Source organism: Dictyostelium discoideum (genome assembly GCF_000004695.1).
Source record: "Dictyostelium discoideum AX4 chromosome 6 chromosome, whole genome shotgun sequence".
In the NCBI taxonomy this organism is placed as follows: domain Eukaryota; phylum Evosea; class Eumycetozoa; order Dictyosteliales; family Dictyosteliaceae; genus Dictyostelium; species Dictyostelium discoideum.
Window position 1 is genome coordinate 284,742 of NC_007092.3, and position 24,032 is coordinate 308,773.

Below are 24,032 nucleotides of genomic sequence, written 5' to 3' on the forward strand. Positions count from 1 at the left end.
GAAAGAGCTGAACATTCTCGTCCATCTTGGATTCAACAAGCCAATCCAACTAGATTATTCCAATTTCATAATGAGGATAGAATTGAATGTGGTTCATCAGGTCAAGTAAAATATACTAGACGTTTAGAGAATATCTTATCGGTTCCAGTGAATTTAGATGATGCAACCAATAAGCAAGAGGTTGCACAATATGAAGAGACATTGAAACAACAAAATGGTGTACGTCAAAAGGATCAAGAAGAAATTAGACCAATCATACCATTGGTCTCTTGTATCAATGGTTTCGTTGAACCCTATAGAGTCGAGGATTTCTTATCACCAGCAACTGGTGTAAAAACATTTTCACTAAACTCTTCAAGAATGGCAACCTTCCCTGAAGTTTTAATCATTCATTTGAAAAAGTATACCTATAATGCTGATTATACTCCAAAGAAATTAAATGTTTTCATGGATGTACCAGATATTATCGATATCGATTCCCTTAGAGGTAGAGGTATCAAGGAAGGTGAAGTACCATTAAAAGAAGGTACAATCAATACCACTACAAAAGTACCAGAACCATCATTCAATCAAGAGGTATTAGATACATTATTAAGTATGGATTTCCCATTGGTTCGTTGTAAAAAGGCATTATTAGCAACTGGTGGTAAAGATGCTGAATTGGCAATGAATTGGATATTTGAACATACTGAAGATCCTGATATTGATATTGAACAAACACCTGTTAATAACAACAACAACAACAACAATAGTAGTAATAGTAATGATAAACTTTTTGTATTTAATTCACAAGATGTTGATAATATTATTGGTATGGGTTTCACAGATTCTCAAGCAAAATTAGCACTTAAAAATACAAAAGGTAATCTTGAACGTGCTGCAGATTGGTTATTTAGTCATATCGATAACTTGGATGAATTGGTTGCAAAGGATAATGCTTCCACTTCATCAATTAATCCTTCCTTAATTCCTCAATCAACAACTTCACTTCAACCAGTCAGTGACGGTGTTGGTAAATATGAATTATTAGGTTTCATCTCTCATTTAGGTAATAATGTTACATGTGGTCATTATGTTTGTCATATTAAAAAGAATAATAGATGGATTAAATTCAATGATAGACATGTTCAATTATCTGAACAACCACCAAAAGAATTAGGTTATATTTATTTCTATAAAAGACAACTAAATTAAATTTTAATTTAAATAATTAATAAATAATAAATAAATAAATAAATAATAATGAATAATAATAATATCTTAAATCACACTAAAAATAAATATATTTATTTATAAAAACTAAAAAAAAAAACTATTTGGGGATTTAATAAAAAAATTAAACTCAATCTTGAATTGAACTTAACTTTTATAAAAGTTATGTTAATTAAAATGTATTTTTGTGTTTTTATTAATTTAATTTTTCATTTTTTAATTGTTTCAAATGATTAATTTATTTAAAATGAAAATGATTGATTATCAGTGATGAAACGGAATATACAAAGAAGTGAACTTTAGCAATAGGCAAAGTCTTTATCTGGGTCAGGAAGAGCTTCATATGTTTTTTTAATTTTGTGGATAATTTTGATGATTTCTTCCTTTCTATCTTCGTGTAGAATTTCATCTCTTTCTCTACATAACTCTTTAATATTGTTCAATGATATACCAGGTGCCAGTAACGCAAATATTGGATTGGTGTAAAAAATTCCTTTAAACTCATCCCATTCCATTTTATTACCAAGTGAATTAAATCTGGGTAATAAACAATATTCGAGATAGTACTGACAAACAGTGACAACCAATTATGCATCTTGTAATGCTATTATAACATTATTAGATCCAAGATTAGTGTTCTCTGAAAATAGTTTATCCTTTTTTGTTAAAATTGAATTCATTTGTTGTTTTAATAACTCATATCTTTCTTTTGGTTGTCACTTTTCTTTTTCAAATTTTCAAGATTTGCCGTCAACTCATTTATACCTGATTTCAATCCATCGATTCTGTCTCTCAAACGTCTATTTTCAACTTCTAATTCAATGGTTCTTTTTTGGCTCCTGATCTTGTCTTTTAGATTTTTAATTTTTCTTTTCTTTTCTATTTTTTCATCTTTTTTATCTTTTGAAGCAAATATAACTATTTGTGAGCCACTATAACTTCCTCTCATAGAGCCAACTTTCTTTAAAAAATCAATTAAATATTTTTCATTATTATTATTATTATCCCTCATTATATTTTACACAATATAAAATTTAAAAAATTAAATAAATAGTGAAAAAAAAAAATTATAGAAGTGTGAGAAATAATTTAGAAAATAAAAATTATTTTATTTTTTTATTTTTTCCTCTATTAATTATAATTTTTTTTTTTTTTTTTTTTTTTTTTTTTTTATTATTATTATATTAAAATAAATAAAATAATAAAAATATTAATAGTTTTTTTTTATTTTTTTTTACCAAATCATGGTACTAAAAAAGGAAGTAAAGTAGATTTTAAGAAATATATTCCATTTATTTTATTTTTTAATTTTTTTTTATCCAATCATGGTACTAAAAAAGGAAGTAAAGTAAATTTTTTTTTTTTATTTTTTTATTTTATTTTTTATTTTATTTTTATTTTTTTTTTATTTTTTTTTTTTGATTATAATTATTTAAATATTTGATTACTGTTTTAAATTATTTTTATTATGTAAATAAAAAAAAAAAAAATTAAACACAATCTTGAATTTGAAAGATTATTTCTTTGACCAGATAAAGGGTTAATTATTTGTTTGTTGTACTATATTAACACCATTTTTTTGGGATTTAGATTGTTTCTGTAGTTATAATAATTTAAATTCATTGCTTCTTATTTTATAATATTTAAAATTGAATTTTCAAATAAAATTATGAAAATATTATTTTATTTTTTCCTATATTTATTTATTTTTATTTTTATTTTTTTTATTCCGTCGTTAAAAAATAAAATAAATAAAATTAAAATATTAATAGTTTTTTTTTTTTTTTTTTTTTTTTTTTTTTTTTTTTTTTAATGTGAAAAGAAAGGCGAGAGATGGAAATAGATTAACAAGAGTTTTTATATGTTGACATATTAAAAAAACTTTTTTTTTTTTTAAAAAATTAATTTTAAAAAATTAAAAAAATTAAAAAAAAAAAAAAGATTTTGCTTTTAGGACAGATCTATCAAAAAACACATTAACAATTAAAAAAAAAAAAAAAAAAAAATAATAAAAAAATAATACCCCCCACATTCACCCAATAAAAATAACAATTAAAAAAAAAAAAAAACAAAAAAAAAAAAAAAAAAAAAAGAAAAAAAAAAATAAACATATTTATAATATTTTATATTATATATATTATAAAGGTATATATAAAATTTTTTTTTTTTTTTTTTTTTTTTTTTTTTTTTGGGATTTTATTCATCAAAGAAATAAATAAAATACCAAAAGGAAATAAAAATAAAAAAGGGAAAAAAAAAAAAGGGGGGTTTTTTAAAGTAACAACCCCAATAACTATTTAAAATATTTTTTTTTGTACATGTACCACCAGTAAAAAATTTAAAAAAAATTTGGTTTGGTTAATTTTTTTTTTTTTTTTTTTTTTTTTTTTTTTTTTTTTTTTCAAGCACTATTTTTGAAACCTTTTTTTAAATTAATTTTTTTTTTTCAGTTATCCTCAGCACATTGACTACAAACAAACCTTGGTTACTACTTACTTACTTTATTTAATTATTTTATTATGTTATTTTAAAAAAGACAATCATTTATAATAATAATTTAATAAATAAAAAGAAAAAAAAAGAAAAAAGAAAAAAAAAAAAAAACCAAAAACTAGTTAATTTTACAAAATAATAAAAATTCACATAAAATAAATTTTAAACAAAGGTTTTTTTTTTAATTTTTAAATTTTTTAATATTTTTTTTTATTTTTATTTTTTATTTTTTTTTTTTTTTTATTTTTTATTTTTTTAATTTTTTTTTTCCTTCATTGATATATATATAAATTCATTTAACAAAGTCAAAAACAAAAAAAAAAAACAATTAACTATCTAAAGAAAACCTTTTTTTTTTTTTTATTTTTATAAAATTAATTCCTCTTTTCTTCACACACACACACACACACACACACACACACACATATATAAACTTTTTTTTTTTTTTTTGTTATTAAATTTTTATTTTATTTTTTTCTTTATTTAATTTAAATATTAATAATAATTATAAGTTTTATATAATAATAATAATAATAGTTTTAATAATAGGTTTTATATAATAATAATAGTTTTATAATAATTTTAATAATAGCATCATAATAACAAATAAATAAATAAAATAAGAATAACATAATAATATTATGTCTTCGAATGTTTTAAATAATCATTCTATTTTAAATTCACATACATCATCATCGCAAACATCATCTGTCTCACCGTCATTATCCAGTGTCAATAGCAACAACAACAACAACAACGACAACAATAATAATAACTTATTACAGCAACCAACTCACTCCTCATCCTCATCTGATACTGGTGAATTCATAAATAATAGTAATTTTTTAAATAATAGTGAAAACAAAATGGCGAATAACAATGGAAATTCTGTTATAACTTCAACTCTAAATGAAAAAGGAGAACCAGAAACAATAACAACAACTACAACAACAACTACAACAACAACTAAACGACCTTTAGATGAAATTGATGATAGAAATTTAAAAAAAGTTAAAGAAGATTTTACTACAAACAATAGTAGTAATAATAATATCAATAATAATAATAATAATAATATCAATAATAACAACGGTGATAATTACAATAACTACAATAATAATAATAATAATAATAATTACAATAATAACAACTTCAATAATAACTATAATAACAACTATAATGGCAATAATAGTTTTGACTACAATAATAATAATAATAGTAATGTATATTTTAATAACGACAGGGGTAATAACTACAATAATTCCTACAATGATTATAATAATAATAATAATAATAACACCAACACCAACACCAACACCAACACCAACACCAACACCAACACCAACACCAACACCAACACCAACACCAACACCAACAACAACAACAGTTTTAATAACAATAATAATAACAATAATAATAATAATTTCAACAATAGCAGCAACTATAATTACGATTATAATAACAAACCATATGTAAATAGTAACAACAACAACAACAACAACAACAACAATTTTAATAATAATATCAATAATAATAATAATAATAGAAATAAATCACCGCCACCACAATATCAAACACAAATATCGCAACAACAACCAAATAATCAACAACAACAACAATTAAATAATAAAAATGAAAATTTAGAATTAGAAGATGAAGATGAAAATTTAATTTTAAATCAAAATAGAAAACCAAAAAAAACAAAAACCATTCATAGATTAATGGATATTTGTTTAGAAGAATTAGTGAAAAACATTGATAAGATTGAAACATTAGAACCATTACCAGATGAACTTTGTCAAAAGATTATACCATTATTTCAGCGTAGAAAGATTCTATCATTAAAGACATTGTCACTCTTTAGAAATTGTAAACTATCGAGATTAGAACTCTATGGTAAAGAGATAGCAATCAATGACGAATGGTTAAATATAACGAAAGGATTGATGAAATCGACATTGTCCTCAATAAACATCTCAAAAAACAACTCACTCACAGATCAAGGCATTGCAAGTTTAAGTAGTTTGGCAAAGCTATCATCGTTGGATATTAGCTATTGTGAAAAGATCGATGGAACAGGTCTTGAACCTTTGGTGGATGCAGGTGTACCCCTTCAAAAGCTACACATGGAGGGTAATAGTTCATTGAATTTGGTAAAGGTTTTCAATTCACTCTCAAAGTTAAAAACATTAAATTCACTTTGTGTTGGCAATACAAATATCACCGATGATATGTGTAAACCTCTATCACTATTGACAACACTCACTCATCTCGATGTTGCTAGAAATACACAATTGGGTAATCAAGGTTTAGAATCGATTTCAAAGTGTGTAAATCTAATAGATTTGGATATTAGTTGTTGCACTAAAATCAATGCATTGGGTATTCGTCATCTAGGCTCACTCTCTAATCTTCAGTCACTCTCGGCAGAGAATTGTGCTATCGATGATGAATCTATGAAATATATTGGTACACTAAAAAGTTTAAGTTCCCTATCACTCATCAATAATCCTTTTAGTGATACTGGTGCAAAGAATATTGGTAATCTCACACTCTTGACAACTTTAGATCTTTCAATGTGTGCAAATATTACAGATGCAGCTTTAGTTCACTTTAAAAATTTAACTCAAATTTCAAAATTAAATTTAAATTTTTGTGGTAATTTAACTGATAGTGGTGTAACTTCATTAACTGGTGGTTTAGGTCAATTAAAAACACTTGGTATAATTGGTTGTAATAGATTATTAATTAAAGGTAAAAAAAAAAAAAAAAAAAAAAAAAAAAAAAAAAAAAAAAAAAAATATATATATATATATATATATATATAGAATTTATAGATAATAGCTAACTAACTTTTCTTTATTTTTATTTTATTTTAGTTAAACATAGACCATTAGTTTTATTAGTAGAGGATAATCCATTACAGATTAAAGTAATTTCAAAAGTTATGGAAAGATATAATTTTGACGTTGAAGTTGCATCAAATGGTCAAATGGCATTAGATATGTTTAAAGCAAATCCAAGATATGAGTTGGTTTTAATGGATATGATCATGCCTATAATGGATGGTTTAACAGCTACCATGCTCATAAGAGAATACGAGAGAGAAAGAGGTTTAAAAAGAACTCCTGTCATCATTCAAACTGCTGATTCAAGAGAAAGTCATAAATTGATTTGTCTTGCTGCAGGTTGTGATGATTTTATGACAAAACCATTAGATAAAAGATTTGTCGATAGAGCTTGGAAATTATTAAATGAAGAATTCGATTCAACTGATAATAATAATAATAATAATAATAATAATAATAATAACAATAATAGCAATAATAACAATAACAGCAATAATAATAACAATAGTAATAATAATAACTATAATAATAATAATAATAGAGAAAATAGTGGAGATAACGTAAATAATAACAGCTCAAATATTAATAATGGTTTTAGCAATATTAGAGTTAATATTAATGTATAAAAATACAAAAAAACCTTTTTTTGAAAAAAAAAAAAAAAAATAAATTAAAAAAAAAGTATAAATACACTTTATAAATCACAAATCTTTTAAAAGGATATTTAAATCAAAATCCTATTTATTTGTGAAATTTAACATCAAAAACTATTTTCTTCTTTTTTTTATTTTTAATGGATTTGTTTTATTTTGTACAAATAATATATGAAACTTCAGAACCTATAAATTCACCTTTATTTAAAAGTTCATCAACATGATTTACAATCTATATATATATATATATATTTATAATTATGTAAATATTAGAAAAATAATTGGAATAATTGGAATAAAAAAAAAAAAAAAAAAAAACCATTACCAATAATAATAATATTACCTTTGATTTCCAAAGTAAATATTTCTCTTTATCAAGTGTTTGAATGAATTTTTGTAAACCAGGTGGTGATAGGAATACTTCAGAATATTCTTCACCATTTTGAATTGGTGAATTAACAAATGAATGACCAGCGAGTACTCTTGAGAAACCAGCATCTAATGCCATTTGACGTAACTTGGTTGTATCGTTTAAATGAAATGATGATCTTTCTTGTGAACTCATATCAATTCCAATTTCATCGGCTATTTTCTTAACAATTGTAAATTGATTTGAATTTTCAGGTCTACCCCACACTGAAAATGCGGCAATACCACCAACTTCTAATACTCTGTAAGCTTCTTTTAACATTGTTTCTGGTGATGTTACTAAATGTAAACAATAATTACTAAAATAACGATCGAATGAGTTGTCTGGGAATGGTAGTTTTTCAGCATTACATTGTTGAATTTTGAAATTCTTTTCTGGAATTTCATCACCACCATCACCATTATTGGTCATTCCTAAACATTGTTTAGTTAATTGAATCATTTCATTTGAAATATCAGTTGATATGAATTTACTTGAATCGTTTTTATATTGTAAACATAATTTTGTACCTGCACCTGGACCACATGCAACTTCTAATATAGATTTACAAGAATTTTGAGCACTTCCAAATTGACTTGTAATACCTAAACTGGTAATTAATAAAAATGCAACCGGTGCTGTTGAACATTCATTATAATGTTGAAAGATTTTACTAAATCCATCCCATTTTTGTTCTAATTCTTCTGATGTAAATACTTTCATTATCTATCTATCTGGTGGTGTTTTGTTTATTTCTAAAAAAAAAATAAAAATTAAAAATAAAAAAAATTAATTTTCATCAAGATATTTTTTTTTAAAAAAAAGTTAGAAATAAAAAAAAAAAAAAAAAAAAAAAAACCATTTTATAAACCATTTAATAAAATGAAATTTCAACACAAACTATTTTTAGAAATTTTTTTCATTTTTTTTATTTAAGAATCAATGATTAAAATAAATAAATAAAAATTGGAAATTGTTCTTAAAATAGTTTTTTTTCATTATAATTATAATAATTTAATATTTGTGAATGTAACCCTATGTTTTGGTGAAAGGTTATGAAAAAAACTTGATTTCTTTTTTTTTTTTTTTTTTTTTTTTGGGCCAAAGGTTATAATTTCATAATTTGAAAGAAATCGATTTCTTAATAATGATTAAAAAAAGAAAAAAAATGATCAATAATTTTGAAAATTGGCCAATTTAAATTCAAATAAATCACAAACAAAATAAAATATGGTTAATTACCATACCAAAAAAAAAAAAAAAAAAAAATTTAAAAAAAAAATATTATAACCGATACACAAATTTGTGAACAGATGAAATCTTAAAAAAAAAAAAAATAAAAATAAAAATAAAAATAAAATTAAAAATAAAAATCTTTTCAATTTAAAAAAAAAAAAATAAAAAAAAAAATAAAAATAAAAAATAAAACATTAATATAAAAAGTTTTTTTTAGAATTGTGCAATCCACAAAAAACAAAAAAAAAAGAATGAAAGTGTTAATTCTTGTATTATTACTATTATCATTGAGTGGAGTTTTCACTGGATACACCCCACAATGCAGTTCATGTTATTCTGAAGGTCAAAGAGTTTGTATATTTTAAGAAAAAAAAAAAAGTTAAAAATGAAAATAAATTAAAACTGATTTTTTTTTTTTTATTTTTCCCAACAAATTATTTAAGTGTATGATATTAGATACAAATTCAGGAACTTATAAAAATGGTGGAGAATGTAATGATGGATTAGTATGTGCAGCTAAAAATAAAGGCGAAGATGAAAAGAATTGGATATGTATGAAACCAATTGAATTGAATGGAGTTTGTGCAGGTGAGAGTTCATGTGTAATTGGATTAACATGTGATCCAGTTGAATTTAAATGTTTAAATTCTAGATTCGCACAAATCGGTGAAAAATGTTCAAAAGATACAGACTGTTCTGGAACATTAGCATCTTGTACTAATAATATTTGTAAATCAGAATCAAGTGGTAAATGTGATGATGCATCAGATTGTGAATATGGCTCAACTTGTAGTAACAGTTTATGTGTACCATTACGTAAACAAGGTGAATCATGTGATTCAATGAAAGGTGAAACATGCATTTACGGCCTCTCCTGTCTCTCCAACTCTACCTGTGGTCCATTATTCTCAAAACCATTAGGTGCATCATGTCTAATGGATGATGATTGTAATCAACCTGAAAATTTATATGTATGTGAAAAAAAAAAAAAAAAAAAAAAAAAAAATAATAATTTCCAAAATTAATAAATTTATTAATTATTAATTTTTTTTATATGTTGTACAAAATAGTGTTCACAAAAATCACATTTATGTGAAGAATATGTTCAACCAAAACAACCAACAACAAATTGTAGTTTAACTGAAAATTCATGTGACCAATTCCATGAATGCTCATGTGATGGTAAATGTTACCAAAGTTCACCATTCCCAACCCAAGTTACAAGTGGTATGCAACCATTAGTTAATTGTGTTTTAAAGAATAAATGTACATGGGTAACAAACTTTTTCTCATCTGATAGTTGTATAACTAAAAATTGTGCTTCTGAACTTTGTAAATATAATGGTGTCACAATTATGAATAATGCTTTAACATGTGGTAATAATCATCAATCAAATATTTATTGTGCTGATTCAAATTCAGTTTCAAGAATTAATATTAACAATTCAATGTTATTATTATTATTATTATCTATTTTATTAATTTTTAATTTTTAAAATAAAAATAAAAATTGATTAATTAAAATTAAAATAATTTTTATTTTTATATTTATTTTTATATTTATTTATTTTTTTTATTCTTATTTTTTTCTAAATCTAAATTTATAATTTGGTTTAAATCATTTAAATTAATAATTTTCAAATTTTAATTACAAAAATAAAAATTATTTGAAATTTTTTCACAATCAAAAATAAAAAAATATCTTTTTATGTGTGATTTTGAATTGATTTCAAAGAATAGATTTTTTTTTTTTTTTTTTTTTTTTTTGTGTTAAAAAAAAAAAAAAAAAAATTCTTTTCACAAAAAAAAAAAATAAAATAAAAAAAAATATATATTATTAAATTATCAAATTATTTATTTGTTTAATTTATTTTATTGTTAATAAATTGGAAAATAAAAAAAAAAAAATTATTTATTTATATAAAAAATAAAAAATAAAAAATAAAAAAAATGTTTAATTTTGTTTTTTCATATTTTAAAAATGATCCAATTAAGGAAAATAATGAAGATAATGAAGATAATGAAAGTGATAGTTATGAAAGTGACTATGAAGACAATGAAGTTACCGATGATAATAAAAATAAAAATTTACAACAACAACAAAATAAAATATTTCCAAATTATTTAATAATTTCAATTTTAAATATGATATTAAATTCTGAATATAAAGATGGTATTAAAATTAAACATTTTCCAACAAAGAAAATAAATATTTTTCAAAATATATTAAAGATGACATTAGTTTCAAAGAATTTTGAAACAAATATTATACCACATTTGAATTATCCAATTTTTATAATAAAGAATTCAAAAGATATGCTTTATATTCAAAAACTAGTTAAAAATGGTATTACTCCAAATTGTAAAAATCCATTTGTAAATATTAATCAATTAAATATTAATTTACCAAATGAATATAAATTGACTGAAACGAATCCAACCAATTCAATATTTAAAAAATTATTATTATTTAAAGAGAATTTTAAACTTGAGAAACTTAAAATCTCAACAGCATTAGTACCAAATGATATGGATTGTGAAGTTCCTTCGATTTTAGTTGAATTTATAATTAAACATCAAATTAAAGAATTGGAATTACATAATTTACCAGCAATTAAAAACCCAAATTTTACAGAGAATAAACCAATTTTAAATTATTCATTTCTTTCAAACAGAATTGAGCTATGTAATATTCAACATTTATGCTTAAAGAATCAATTGTTGTCATGTGATAGAGTGATGGATTTTTTAGAACTAATTCCAAGATTATCAAGTTTAGATTTAACAAATAATAGAATTGGTTTAGATTATAGAGAGTGCTTTACAAATGCAATTGGAAAGGCAAATCAATTATCAAGTTTAAAGCTATCTTCAAATATTTTAAAAGATAATATATTACAATTATTACCAATTTTAAAATCAAATTGTTATCAATTAACTACATTAGATCTTAGTGAAAATTATATAACTGATGAATCAAGTAAATCAATTGAAGAATTTATTCAATTTAATAAAACAATTGAATCTTTAAATTTATCTGGTAATTCATTCACTGAATTAGGTGTTAATTTAATTTTTAGTTCATTAATTCAAAATGAAACACTAACAGATTTAACATTATCAAATTTTCAAAATTTTAATACAACTTTATTCTCTGAATATTTATCAAGTAGAAATAGTAATAATTTAAAATCATTAAATTTATCAAATAGTAAAATTTTATGTTCATCAAATTTAATTTTTCAATCATTATCATCGCCATCATTAAAATATTTAGATTTAAGTTATTGTTTAATTAATGATGATTCACAAATTAATTCATTATCACAATATTTTAATTCAAATGAAAATTGTAAATTAGAGAAATTAAAATTATTGAATTCTTTTAAAGAAAGTGTACCATGTAAATTATTATTTTCAAATTTATCTCAATCAATTACAGATTTAGATTTATCATTAAATTATTTAGATAATGAAAGTTCAATTGAGCTATCAACAATTTTAGAAACAAATAAATCAATTAGATCTTTAAATTTAACTTGCACAGTCTTTAGAAATCTAGGTTCACTATTTAATGCTTTAAAGCTTAATAATACTTTATTATATTTAAATTTATCAAGAAATTCAATTAAGTTAAAAGATATTATTGATTTTCAATTCTTACTTGTTAATAATTCATTGATATCTTTAAACCTATCAAATAATGCTATTGAAACAAATGAAATGCTTCAATTTTTTAAACACCTCTCTAAAAATAGATCAATTAAATATTTAGATATTTCAAATAATCCTACAAATGGTGATATTAGATTTCCAAGTTTTAAAAGAAGAAATCAAAGATTATCTTTGGATATTAAAGTTTCAAACTTTTTAAAAAATAATCCATATTTAACAAAAATAACAAATAATATTAAAATTGATAAAAATAAACCATATTCAATAACAAAATATGATTCTTATACTTCTGATTTTTTTGCTTTTCAACAAAAGAAACCAACGAAAAGAGCTGCTTATTAAAAAAAAAAAATTAAAAATTAAAAATTAAAAATAAAATAAAATAAAATTTTTTAAAATAATAATAATAATAAAAAAAAGAGTTTTTATTTATCTTTTAATTCTTTTTCTTTTTTTTTCTTGAATTTGAACTTTTTCCTCCTGTTGTTGTTCTTCTTGTTGATGTTGTTGTTGTTGTTGTTGTTGTTGTTGTTGTTGTTGTTGTTGTTGTTGTTGTTGTTGTTGTTGTTGTTGTTGTTCCTCTTGTTGTTCTTGTTGTTCTTCTTCTTCTTGTTCTTCTTCTTGTTGTTCCTCTTGTTGTTCTTGTTGTTCTTCTTCTTGTTGTTCTTCTTCTTGTTGTTCTTCTTCTTGTTGTTCTTCTTCTTGTTGTTCTTGTTGTTCTCCTTGTTGTTGTTCCTCTTGTTGTTCTTGTTGTTCTTCTTCTTGTTGTTCTTCTTCTTGTTGTTCTTCTTGTTGTTGTTGTTCTTCTTGTTGTTGTTGTTCTTCTTCTTGTTGTTGTTGTTGTTCTTGTTGTTGTTCTTCTTGTTGTTCTTCTTGTTGTTGCTCATCTTGTTGTTGTTCTTGTTGCTTTTTTTTTTGTTGACTATTTGGACTTGTTATTAAATTTAAAAGTGAAGGTAGTGATGAAATTGGATATTGATCAAATATTGATAAAAGATTTAATTTTTCTTTAATTTCCTTCATTGTATCATCACTATAAATTGTAGAATCACCAATTACATGAAAATCCTCTAATAATGATTGTTTCATTTGATCATATTCTATTTCCCAAATAATTGTAATTTTTGGTTTTTTAATATTTGGTTCATGATAAATTATTACACTAGAGAAATAATTACCATCATCATCATTATCATCTATTTGTGATTCTTTATAACTAATAATTGAATTATTATTATTTTTATTATTATTATTAATTTTATTAATTAATAATTTAAAAAATGAATTTCTCCTTTTAAAAAAACTAGAAATTCTTTGAAATATTTTTAAAAAATCTGATAATGATTTTGTTCTTTTACAATATTCTATAAATTGACCAAAGTGTGAAGATGATAAAACTAATGATGGTATTTCAACATTTATTGAAAGTTGTTGAATAAAAGGTTGTTGTGCTATTCTTTTATCAACTCTATCTTCTTTATCCTCATCATCTTCCTCTTCATCATCTTCTTCCTCATCTTCTTCCTCATCATCTTTTTCTTTTTCATCGTCATCTTCGTCATCATATTCTTTTTCTTTTTGTTTTTTTTTTTCTTTTTCAATATTTTTTTTTTTTCTACCAACTGTAAAGTTTATATTAAATTTAATTTGATTACAATAACCACCATACTCGAAATCACCATATCTAAAATCATCATTATCTTTTACAATATTACTTTTAGTTTTTGATATTTTATAACCTGTTAAATTTTCTATGATATTATTAGTTTGATTTAATTCATTCAAACTTTGATGGTTGTTTTTTGATGAAGATGATGATTTTTTATCACCTTTCATAAAATCCTTTGAATATTTAGTATTATTATAAATTGAATAATCATTAATCAATTCTTTTAATTCTTTATTACTTTCATCGTCATCATCATCATCGCTATTATTTTTGCCTATATAACTTTGATCATCATTAACGTCATCAATAGTTTCATTTTTTAATTGAATTTCTTGCTCCTGTTGTTTTTGTTTTAAAAATCTAATCTTGCTTTCTAATTCTTGGATTTCAATTTTTAAATCCACAACAATTCGTTCATTTTCCATTGAATTACTGAAAAATTAAAAAAAAAATAAAAAAAAAAATAAAAAAAAAAGAAATTTAAAAACACCCAAGTTCCTTACTCATTTCAATATTGCCTCATTCTTGCTTCGTTTTGGGATTAATTAAAATTAATAATAAAATAATAAATATATTTTAAATTTTTAAAAATTTTATTTTTCTAAGTCTTTAAAAATTTCATATGTTTTTTTTTTTTTTTTTTTTTTTTTTTGAGTATATCTTTTTATTAATAATAAATACATTGATTTTTTTATTTTTTAAAGTTAATTATTGTACATGTATTTTTTATAGATGAACAAATTCAAACCGAAATTTTCATCACAATTGTTTATAAAATTAATTAATTTCCATATTGAAAAATATTTTTAAATTTATCCTGAATCTTTCTAAATAATAGTTTTTATAAAACAAAATATCATAAATCCATAAATTAAATAGGGATAGTTGATCAATTAATTTAAAATATATATATATATATATATTAATTAATTATTATATATTATTAAAATTATTATTATATATTATTAAAATTATTATTATATATTTATTAAATTTATTTATAATTCATCATGTTTAGCAGAAGAATCTTTTTTAGATTCAACATTATCATCAGTTTGAGATGATGGTAATTTGAATTCAATGGCAGCGTTATCTTGAATGAATTCAACAAAGTTCATATGATCATTTCTTTGACCTTCATAAGAGATTGGATTTTCTTTGTCATCAGCTTTGAAGAGCATGATGGTTGGGTAACCTCTAATTTCGATATCACTTGGTACATCATTTGAGTCGGCATCAATCTTTACGATTGAGACAGATTCAACGTCTTTTAAGTATTCACCTAATTTATCGTAGATTGGAGCAAGATTCTTGCAATGACCGCACCATGGAGCGTAGAATTCAACCAAAACATCCTTTGGTGAGTCTAAAACCAACTTTTTGAAAGTGGTACCAACGGCAACCTTAACTGGAGCATCATTTGATTCTGGTTCTGGTTGAGATTTAACAAATGGAGAAACTTTACCACCAATGACATCTTGGATCCATTTGGAGACGGTATCGAATGAGAAGGTTTCTTTTTCATCGAAATTGTAACGAGCTTTATTGGCAACTGAATCAACAGAGATGGCTGGAACAACTTTACCAGAGAGACCCATATGAGTTGCTTGTTGTGGGAATTTCTTCATATCGACCCAACAGAAAACGGCATTACCTTTTTGTGAGGTAGCGATTTTCTTTACATCTTCGAGAACTTGAGTGTTATCTTGAGTGGAGTCAATGAATAAATAAGCTAATGGAACGGCGATTGATTCATACTTTTTGTAGGTGTTACGATTGATTTCACCTAATAATGGTACAGAGTTACCTTTAATGAATTTAATTAATGATTCACTATCAAATTCACCTTTGTGGGCAACGGTTGGTTCATCAAAACTTCTAAATAAAACAACGTTTGGTGTGGATTCAACATGTTCCTTTGAGAAATCTTTATCAATTACAACGGCAAATTTAGCTGATTTCTTATTATTTCCTGCTAATTCACTAAATAATTTAAATCTATCATCATGATCATTATCAAAGAAACCAACAACACTAATTGGGTGTTGTTTTTTAAATTCTTCAATATCTTCATTTGATTCTAAAGTTGAAATAGTTGGTTTTAATTCTCTAAAATAAAAAAAACTATTAGTTTTTTTTTTTTTTTTTTTTTTTTTGAATAATTTTAAAAATAGTATTATTTTTATAAAAATTTATACTTTACTCTTCTAAAGTTTGAACAATTGATTTAGTGGTTCTATCACCTTCATATGGTTCAGCTTTACCATTCTTGAAAACAACTAAAGTTGGATAACCTTGAACTTTATTTTGTTTACAGAGTTGTTCATGTTGAGTACAATCAACTTTTGCAATTGCAATCTTTTTGTTGGCTGATAATTGTTTAGCAGCTTCTTCATATAATGGTTTTAAAGTTTTACAATGACCGCCTATATATTATATTATATTATTATATTATTATATTATATTATTATATTATTATATTATATTATATTATTTATTTATTTATTTATTTATTTATTTATTTATTTATTTATTTATTTATTTATTTATTTTAAAATTATTAAATAATTAATTAAAATTAGAAAAAAAAAAAAAAAAAAGTCAATAAAATTATTTATTGAAAATAAAATCTAAAAATAAAATTAAAATACATACACCATGGGGCATAAAACATAACAAGAGTTACGTCATGTTCAGAAACTGAATTATGGAAATTATCAGAATCTAAGATTTTAACAAATGATTCATCATGATCATGTTCATGATCACCATCACCATGATCATGTTCTGGGTGACCTAAAAATTTTTATAAAGAAAAAAAAAAAAAAAAAAAAAAAAGTTAGAAATAAAATTATTAGAAAAAAAATATATATTTATATATTTTATTTACCTTCACATGAAAAAGCAATATTAGCAAACAAAGCTAAAACAAATAACAAAGCTAAAAATTTATTCATTATTTGTATATTTTTTTTTTTTTTAATTTTAATTTTACACAATGAAATGAAAATTTTTTTTTTTTTTTTATAAAAAAAAAAATTTTAAAAAAAAATTAAAAAAATTGAAAAATAAAAAAATAAAATTTTATATTAATACACTGATCAAAGGTGACTCACCCTTTTTTTTATCATTCAAAGTCAATAACTGTTAAGTTTGAGGGGTAAATAAATAAAAAAAAAAAAAAAAAAAAAAAAAAAAAAAAAGTTTTAAAAAATTTAACCAATAAAAGAATTATTTAATTGTTATTTTTGGCTTTTGTAGTCAATGTGGGTTTTTTGTATTTTTTTTACAACTAAAAATTATAATAATAATAATAATATTACAAATTTGTAAAAAAAAAAAAAAAAAAAATAAAATTGTTTTCCTTCAACAAATATGGTTGTTTTTTAATTATTTATTATTATTTTTTTAATTTTTTTTTTTAAATAAAAAAAACAAATTTAAATAAAATAATAAAATAAAGTCAAATATTGTTTATCAATTTTTATTTTTGGACACGAGATTTTTCCAAAATCACGACAAGACGAGATATTTTCTCAAAATTTTTTTTTTTTTTTTTTTTTTTTTTTTTTTTATAATTTTTGAATTAAAAAAATAGAAATCAAATTTTATTAATAGAAATATTTTGACATATTTGACTCATATATATTTGACTCATTATAGAATTGTTTTAAAACAATTTTTTATAATAGTTTTTTTATTATTTTCATTAATTTTTATTTTTTTTTTATTTTTTTTTATTTTTTTTTATTTTTTTTTTTCGTTTTCGTGGATGAAATTTTTTTATTCTTTTTTTTTTTTTTTTTTAAATTTTTTTTTTCTGCTAGCAAAATTAAATAAAATAACTATAAATAGATAGATAGATATTATGTCAAATTGTTCTAATAATAGTGAAAATTGTAATATTAATGACAATAAAAAAAAAGAAGAAAATGTAAAAAATCAAAATTCAAATAAAAATTCAAATAATAATAATAATAAATCAAATATTGAATCGATTATATTAAATAAAAAATCAAAATTTTCAAGTGAAAAGGAATTAGATGAAAAAGAGAATAAAGATTTAAAAGATTTATCAAATAATAAACCAATTAATATCGATGAATATGAAGGATTACCTAGATTTGAAAATGAGCAAAATGCACGTTCAAAATCATCTCTATGGTCTAAACTCTGTGATTGGATGTATGACCAAAATTTTAAGATTGCAAGTTCAACATTAAAAAATGGACCAATACCAAAACACATTGGTGTAATTATGGATGGGAATAGAAGATTTGCAGAAAGAAATCATCTAGAAACTAAAGAGGGTCATAAAAAAGGATTCAACACAATGCTAGACCTATGCCAATGGGGTCTCACACTTGGTGTTAAAATAATCTCAGTATATGCATTCTCAATTGAAAATTTTAAACGTTCAAAAAGTGAAGTTCAAGATCTTATGGAATTGGCAAATAATAAATTCACTGAAATGATCTCAAAATCACATAAACTTCAACAACTTGGTGTCAGAATACGTGTTGTTGGTGATCATTCACATATACCTGAAAAAACAAAATCAATTTTAGCAAAAGCTGTAAAATCAACTGAAAATAATACAAAGTAAATAATAATAATAATAATAATAATAATAATAATAATAATTTTAAATTTATTAATTTCTAAATATATATATATATGTATTCTAATTATTATTATTTTTTTTTTAAAAAAAAAAAAAGAGCATTATTAAATATTTGTTTATCATATACATCACATGAAGAGATATTACATTCAATGAAAATATTAAGTAAAGGTGTAAATCAAGAGAAAAAGATAGAGATTGAAGATATTGACCAAGATTTATTTGAAAATTGTTTATATATTAAAGAGGATTTAGATATATTAATTAGAACATCTGGTGAATATAGATTAAGTGATTTCATGTTATGGCAATCATGTTTTACAAATTTAGCATTAGTTAATACATTATGGCCTGATTTCTCTTTCTTTCATTTCATTTATATAATTTTCTTATATCAATTTAATAGTAAAACTTTAAAAAATGAAATTCAAAATCAATATAAATTTAATAATAATAATAATAATAATACAGATAATAATAATAATTTAAAAGAAAATATAAAAAATTTAAAATCAGATCAAAGAGTAAAAGAATTTATAAATCATTTAAAAATTTCTGAAGAAAAATTATTTGATGAATTTATTTCAAAATATAATGAGGAGGAGGAAGAAGAAGAAGAAATATAGTAATAATAATAATAATAAAGTTGTTTTTTTTTTTTTTTTTTTTTTTAATATTTTTATTTTTATTTATTTATTTTATTTATTATTTTAATTTTAATTATTTTAATTAAATTCATTAATTAAATTAATTGAATTTTGATTTAATTTAAATGTTTTAATTAATTTACCACCCAACATTTGAATTTCATTAATAATTTCAAAAATATTTGGAATTATTAAATTTGAATCTTTAGTGATTTGAATTGAGTATTTTGATTTTGATGGTTTGAATGGAGTTGGTAAGAAAGCTTCAGATTTCCATTTTAATGCAAATTTATTACCACCAACTAAATCATATTGAATTGTGAAATAATCTGAAAATCTATCTTTTAATTCTTGAACTAATATTAAAACTGGATTAAATCCAGGTTGTAAATTATTATATAATTCATTAAAATTTTGATTTTGATTTTGATTTTGATTTTGGTTTTGTTGTTGTGGTTGTTGTGATTGTTGTTGTGGTTTTTTAGAAATATTTCTAAAAACTGGTTTCTTTGCTTGAATTATTGTTGTTGTTGTTGTGGTTGTTGTTGGTGGTGGTGGTATATTAGTAGTTTGAGTATTATTATTATTATTATTAAAATTTTTATTATTAATTAAATTTGAAATTTCTCTTGAATGATTTGGAATTAAAGATTCATCTAAATTAAAGATTGCATCAAATTCGATGAATGATGGTTGAAAAATTGATAACCAATTAAAAGAGATTGAAGAATAATTTGATTCAATTAATTCTATTGATTTTTGAGCAAATAATTTGATTTTTTCCCATTGTTGACGATTGGTAATAGTTGTTTTTCTAAACCACATACTGAGAGGATCTTTTTCAGTTGCAATGAAAAGTAATGGTGGATTTTGAGATTTCTTTTGAATATCAAATGTTGATTTAATTGAAAGTTGAGTATTCTTATCGACTGAATTTAAGTAATCTACAATTAAAGGTTTTTCATCGAAATCAAAAGTATATAAAAGGAAAAGGAATCTAAGGAAACCCATAATTGGGGTTTTTGGAATTGATGAAGTGTCTAAAGAATAGGAGGAGGAGGAGTCTTTTTCATTTTGATTTTGATTGTGATAGTGATTTTCAGTTACTTTATAAAGTGATGCAACCAATAGTTCAACAGTTTGATGATCGATGAAATCAGAGAATAAATGTGAATGAATCCAACGTAATGCAATACGAGCGGTTGGACCATATGAACTGTAGGTGGTATGTAATGATTGAATAAAAGTATGATGTTGTGAATTTCTTTGTAATGATTCTTGTTCATCTAAACCATCCAATAGCCATTGTTCTCTCATGAACTCGATTTCTTTTGGATAATAAGCAATACAACGGAATATGAAACCATCAACACAAAGATCAACATATTTATCGGTTAATCTTGGTTGGAATGGTGTAGATTGTAATTCTCTTGCAATTTTCAAAAGGAATGCTTGTTTCAATGCATTTATAGAATCAACATCCTTTGTCCATTGTTGACTTTGTTCAAATTGTAATAGAATTGAAATTGGTTGATTCTCTAAATATCTATCATCCTTGGTGGTAAGTATTGAAGTATAACGTAATGCAGGATCAATTGAAGGATATGCCTCAATTGATAATGGTAAACCTAATGATTGAATAGTTGAAATTAATTTTTGTTTTGCTGATAAAACCAATAAAGTATGATCTTGAACTTGTTCAGATACAATCAATTGATCAAGTTCTGATACTATTGATCTAACATTTTCAGTTGGAATTTGTAAATGATAATTTAAAGTATACTTTATAATCTCCTCAATAACTAAATGACGTGAACCATTCTTTGGATTCCAAGTAACAGCTTCAAGGATTGAACCATCTTTAAAACGACGAATTTGTGATTTATTACCCCAAAATTCTCTAAATTTTGAAGCATTAACATGATCAGCTGGTGGACCTAAATCAATAACTGATAACCAATTTTCTGAATTTACTTTTAATCCAATTATAATTTTAATTTCATCATCATCATCACCATCATTTTCATTTTCTTGATCATCATCATTAATTTTTAAAATATTAATTTTTGTAACACGTTTTGTTAAAGATTTTTTAATTAATTGATAAATTCTATAATTTAAATAAGTATCTTGTTGATAATAATCATTTGTTGGCACTTTTAAAGATTGTTGATTAGCTAATAATTGTTTATTAATTTTAATTGAAATGATCATATCATACTCTTGATAGAAATGGAATTTTGTCATGAAAATCTCTTCAAAACCATTACCAGAATCTAAATTTTCAATTACTAAACGTGCTTCAATAATTAATTGTTTAAATCCCCAAACTGAAATTGATGACCAAATATTTAATAAACCTGAATTATCAATTAATGCAACTGGATATAATTTTTCAAATTCATCTTGATATTGATTTTGTTTAATTACAGTTGTGGCGGTGGCGGTGGTGGTGGTGGTTAACTCTGAAGAAAGTTTCATAAATTGAATTGGTTTCTTTTGAAATTCTTTACAAATATAAACCATAACCATACGGAATGCTTGATATGAACTCATTGATTTATTAACTTTACCAATTGAATATAAATGAATTAATAACATTGATAATTGAAAACTATTAACTGTTGGTATCTTTTTAATCTTTAACCATAATTTAATTAATAACATTGTATCAATTAATACTGGTGCATTTTCACATTTTTCATTAATTAATTGCATATGATCATTTATAAAAATATCTTCTAAAATTGAATTATTATAAAATGGTGTTCTTTTAATTTCATCTAAATAAAAATAATAATAATAATAAAAAAAAAAAATAAAAAAAAATTAATTAATAAAAAAAATAATAAATAAATAAATAAATAAATAAATAAATAAACTTTACCAAATGATTTTTTCTTATTTTTAGAATCTATTATATTATTATTATTTAAATTATTAATTTCTTTTGAATCATCTTCTTTAAAAGTTTCAATTTTAAAATTATTACGTTCAAAAAATAAACAACTCATATTTGGATGAAATTTTGTATAAATATTAAAAAGATCATTTGGAATTGTTGGAATTATACGAATTTGAAATTTAGTTCTTGCACCAGTTTTTGGATCTTCTTTTGGACGAATTACAATGATTTGTTTATTTGAATCACCATTGAAATTTTTGAATGAAATATCAGAAAAACGTGAAACCTTTGATACTGAATTAAAGATTTTCAACATGTAAAGATTTCTTTTATTGAAATATTTAAAATCATTGGCATCTTTTGAATCAAATACTGATTTTGGAATTTCAATCATTAAATCAACATTTTCATTGGACTTTAATACTGATCTTGTCATGAAACTACCAACGACATCGATTTGCGATGGTTTTGAGTATTGGATGGACAAGCCTTCGCCACCATTGAAATCGAATAATTTAATTTTTTCAATGTTTGCTTCAGTGATTGTAACTTGTTGATCGGATGGGATCTTTTCAATAACCGATTTCAATTGATGTAATGCCGATTCTAGTGATGTTAATTTACTATAATCAATTTTAATCTCTTTAAATAACTCTACCATTTGTAATCTAAATAAATTGGAATTGTAAAGATCTGAAGTCTCTTTCAAATGTTGAATCTCTTCATTGGTTGGTGCTACCGATTGTTTCAAATATGATACATTCTTTACTTTTAAATTTTTAAATTCCTTTGCTTCCAATTCTGATTTCTCTGGTAATATTGTTGCTCTACCAACTTTTGCTTCACTATCATCTAATTGTTCTTCTTGTTCTGATTCTGATCCTTCACCTTCTAAGAAATCATTATCATCTGATCCTTCATCATCTGATCCTTGATTATTATTATTATTATAAAAATTATCATTATATGAAACTGCTTTTTCATCATCAAAATTATATTCATCATCATCCATGCCTAATGACATAATACTATCATCTTGCTTTTTCTAAAAAAAAATTAATTAATAAATAGGGGTTTTTTTTTATTTTTTTTTAATTTATATAAAATATAATAATTAATTATACATACTTCAATTTTATTCTTTTTATTTGAAATTGTTTCTTTTTTAGAAACTGTTTTTCTTTTTTCAGAAACCATTTTTTTTTATTATTTATAAATAAAAAGTTATAAAAATGAAATAGATAAAGAAAAAAAAAAAAAAAAAAAAAAAAAAAAAAAAATGAAAAATAAAAAAAACGAAAAGAAAAAAAATTTTTTTTTTTTTATTTTTTATTTTATTTTATTTTATTTTTTTTTTTTTCAGAAAAAAACGAAGGAAATAATTTTTTTTTTATTTTAAATTTAATTGTTTATTTTTATTTTTTTTTTTCACACTTTTTTGATCGAAATCCTATTTTTAATTATTTTTATTATTAAATTTTTTATTTTTTTTATTTTTTTTTATTTATTTAAAATAAAAATGTAAATCCTAATCGATCAAAAAAAAAAAAAAAAAAACTATAAAAAAACTAAAAAAAAATAAAAAAAATAAAAAAATAAAAAAAAATCATTTTTTAATTTTTTTAATTTTTTTAATTTTTTTTTTATTTTCATTTGTGAA

At 22.1% G+C, this 24,032-nt stretch overlaps 11 protein-coding genes across 11 annotated transcripts in view; 5 read left to right on the forward strand and 6 right to left on the reverse strand.

The window, feature by feature from the left end:
- The window catches only part of ubpA (deubiquitinating enzyme), a gene marked incomplete at both ends in the record, with an annotated part of 2,608 nt that extends 1,414 nt beyond the window's left edge, over window positions 1–1,194 (forward strand). The window contains one exon of the mRNA XM_630106.2: window positions 1–1,194. This exon is cut by the window's left edge and continues 1,227 nt beyond it. Within this exon, the coding sequence (XP_635198.2) occupies window positions 1–1,194 (1,194 nt within the window).
- Window positions 1,195–1,511: 317 nt separating this feature from the next.
- Window positions 1,512–1,727, reverse strand: DDB_G0291420 (hypothetical protein; the record flags this gene model as incomplete). The annotated part of the gene is made up of 1 exon (XM_630107.1): window positions 1,512–1,727. One exon carries the CDS (start codon window positions 1,725–1,727, stop codon window positions 1,512–1,514), a length of 216 nt encoding a protein of 71 aa, XP_635199.1.
- A 173-nt stretch (window positions 1,728–1,900) lies between these two features.
- DDB_G0291422 (hypothetical protein) lies at window positions 1,901–2,224 on the reverse strand (the record flags this gene model as incomplete). The annotated part of the gene is made up of 1 exon (XM_630108.1): window positions 1,901–2,224. The coding sequence occupies one exon, from the start codon at window positions 2,222–2,224 to the stop codon at window positions 1,901–1,903; it is 324 nt and encodes a 107-aa protein (XP_635200.1).
- Window positions 2,225–4,346: 2,122 nt separating this feature from the next.
- DDB_G0291424 (hypothetical protein) lies at window positions 4,347–7,180 on the forward strand (the record flags this gene model as incomplete). Its single annotated transcript, XM_630109.1, has 2 exons — window positions 4,347–6,459; window positions 6,585–7,180. 2 exons carry the CDS (start codon window positions 4,347–4,349, stop codon window positions 7,178–7,180), a joined length of 2,709 nt encoding a protein of 902 aa, XP_635201.1.
- A 178-nt stretch (window positions 7,181–7,358) lies between these two features.
- On the reverse strand, window positions 7,359–8,339 carry DDB_G0291426 (hypothetical protein; the record flags this gene model as incomplete). Its single annotated transcript, XM_630110.1, has 2 exons — window positions 7,359–7,439; window positions 7,551–8,339. 2 exons carry the CDS (start codon window positions 8,337–8,339, stop codon window positions 7,359–7,361), a joined length of 870 nt encoding a protein of 289 aa, XP_635202.1.
- Window positions 8,340–9,103: 764 nt separating this feature from the next.
- On the forward strand, window positions 9,104–10,348 carry DDB_G0291428 (paramecium surface antigen repeat-containing protein; the record flags this gene model as incomplete). Its single annotated transcript, XM_630111.1, has 3 exons — window positions 9,104–9,202; window positions 9,296–9,823; window positions 9,923–10,348. 3 exons carry the CDS (start codon window positions 9,104–9,106, stop codon window positions 10,346–10,348), a joined length of 1,053 nt encoding a protein of 350 aa, XP_635203.1.
- Window positions 10,349–10,802: 454 nt separating this feature from the next.
- Window positions 10,803–12,869, forward strand: DDB_G0291430 (hypothetical protein; the record flags this gene model as incomplete). Its single annotated transcript, XM_630112.1, has 1 exon — window positions 10,803–12,869. The coding sequence occupies one exon, from the start codon at window positions 10,803–10,805 to the stop codon at window positions 12,867–12,869; it is 2,067 nt and encodes a 688-aa protein (XP_635204.1).
- An 87-nt stretch (window positions 12,870–12,956) lies between these two features.
- On the reverse strand, window positions 12,957–14,621 carry DDB_G0291432 (hypothetical protein; the record flags this gene model as incomplete). The annotated part of the gene is made up of 1 exon (XM_630113.1): window positions 12,957–14,621. The coding sequence occupies one exon, from the start codon at window positions 14,619–14,621 to the stop codon at window positions 12,957–12,959; it is 1,665 nt and encodes a 554-aa protein (XP_635205.1).
- A 573-nt stretch (window positions 14,622–15,194) lies between these two features.
- pdi2 (protein disulfide isomerase) lies at window positions 15,195–17,153 on the reverse strand (the record flags this gene model as incomplete). Its single annotated transcript, XM_630114.1, has 4 exons — window positions 15,195–16,305; window positions 16,400–16,622; window positions 16,852–16,992; window positions 17,087–17,153. The coding sequence occupies 4 exons, from the start codon at window positions 17,151–17,153 to the stop codon at window positions 15,195–15,197; spliced, it is 1,542 nt and encodes a 513-aa protein (XP_635206.1).
- Window positions 17,154–18,064: 911 nt separating this feature from the next.
- Window positions 18,065–19,446, forward strand: DDB_G0291436 (hypothetical protein; the record flags this gene model as incomplete). The annotated part of the gene is made up of 2 exons (XM_630115.1): window positions 18,065–18,798; window positions 18,918–19,446. 2 exons carry the CDS (start codon window positions 18,065–18,067, stop codon window positions 19,444–19,446), a joined length of 1,263 nt encoding a protein of 420 aa, XP_635207.1.
- A 99-nt stretch (window positions 19,447–19,545) lies between these two features.
- Window positions 19,546–23,569, reverse strand: nol6 (U3 snoRNP protein; the record flags this gene model as incomplete). The annotated part of the gene is made up of 3 exons (XM_630116.1): window positions 19,546–22,250; window positions 22,355–23,417; window positions 23,501–23,569. 3 exons carry the CDS (start codon window positions 23,567–23,569, stop codon window positions 19,546–19,548), a joined length of 3,837 nt encoding a protein of 1,278 aa, XP_635208.1.
- Window positions 23,570–24,032: the final 463 nt, after the last annotated feature.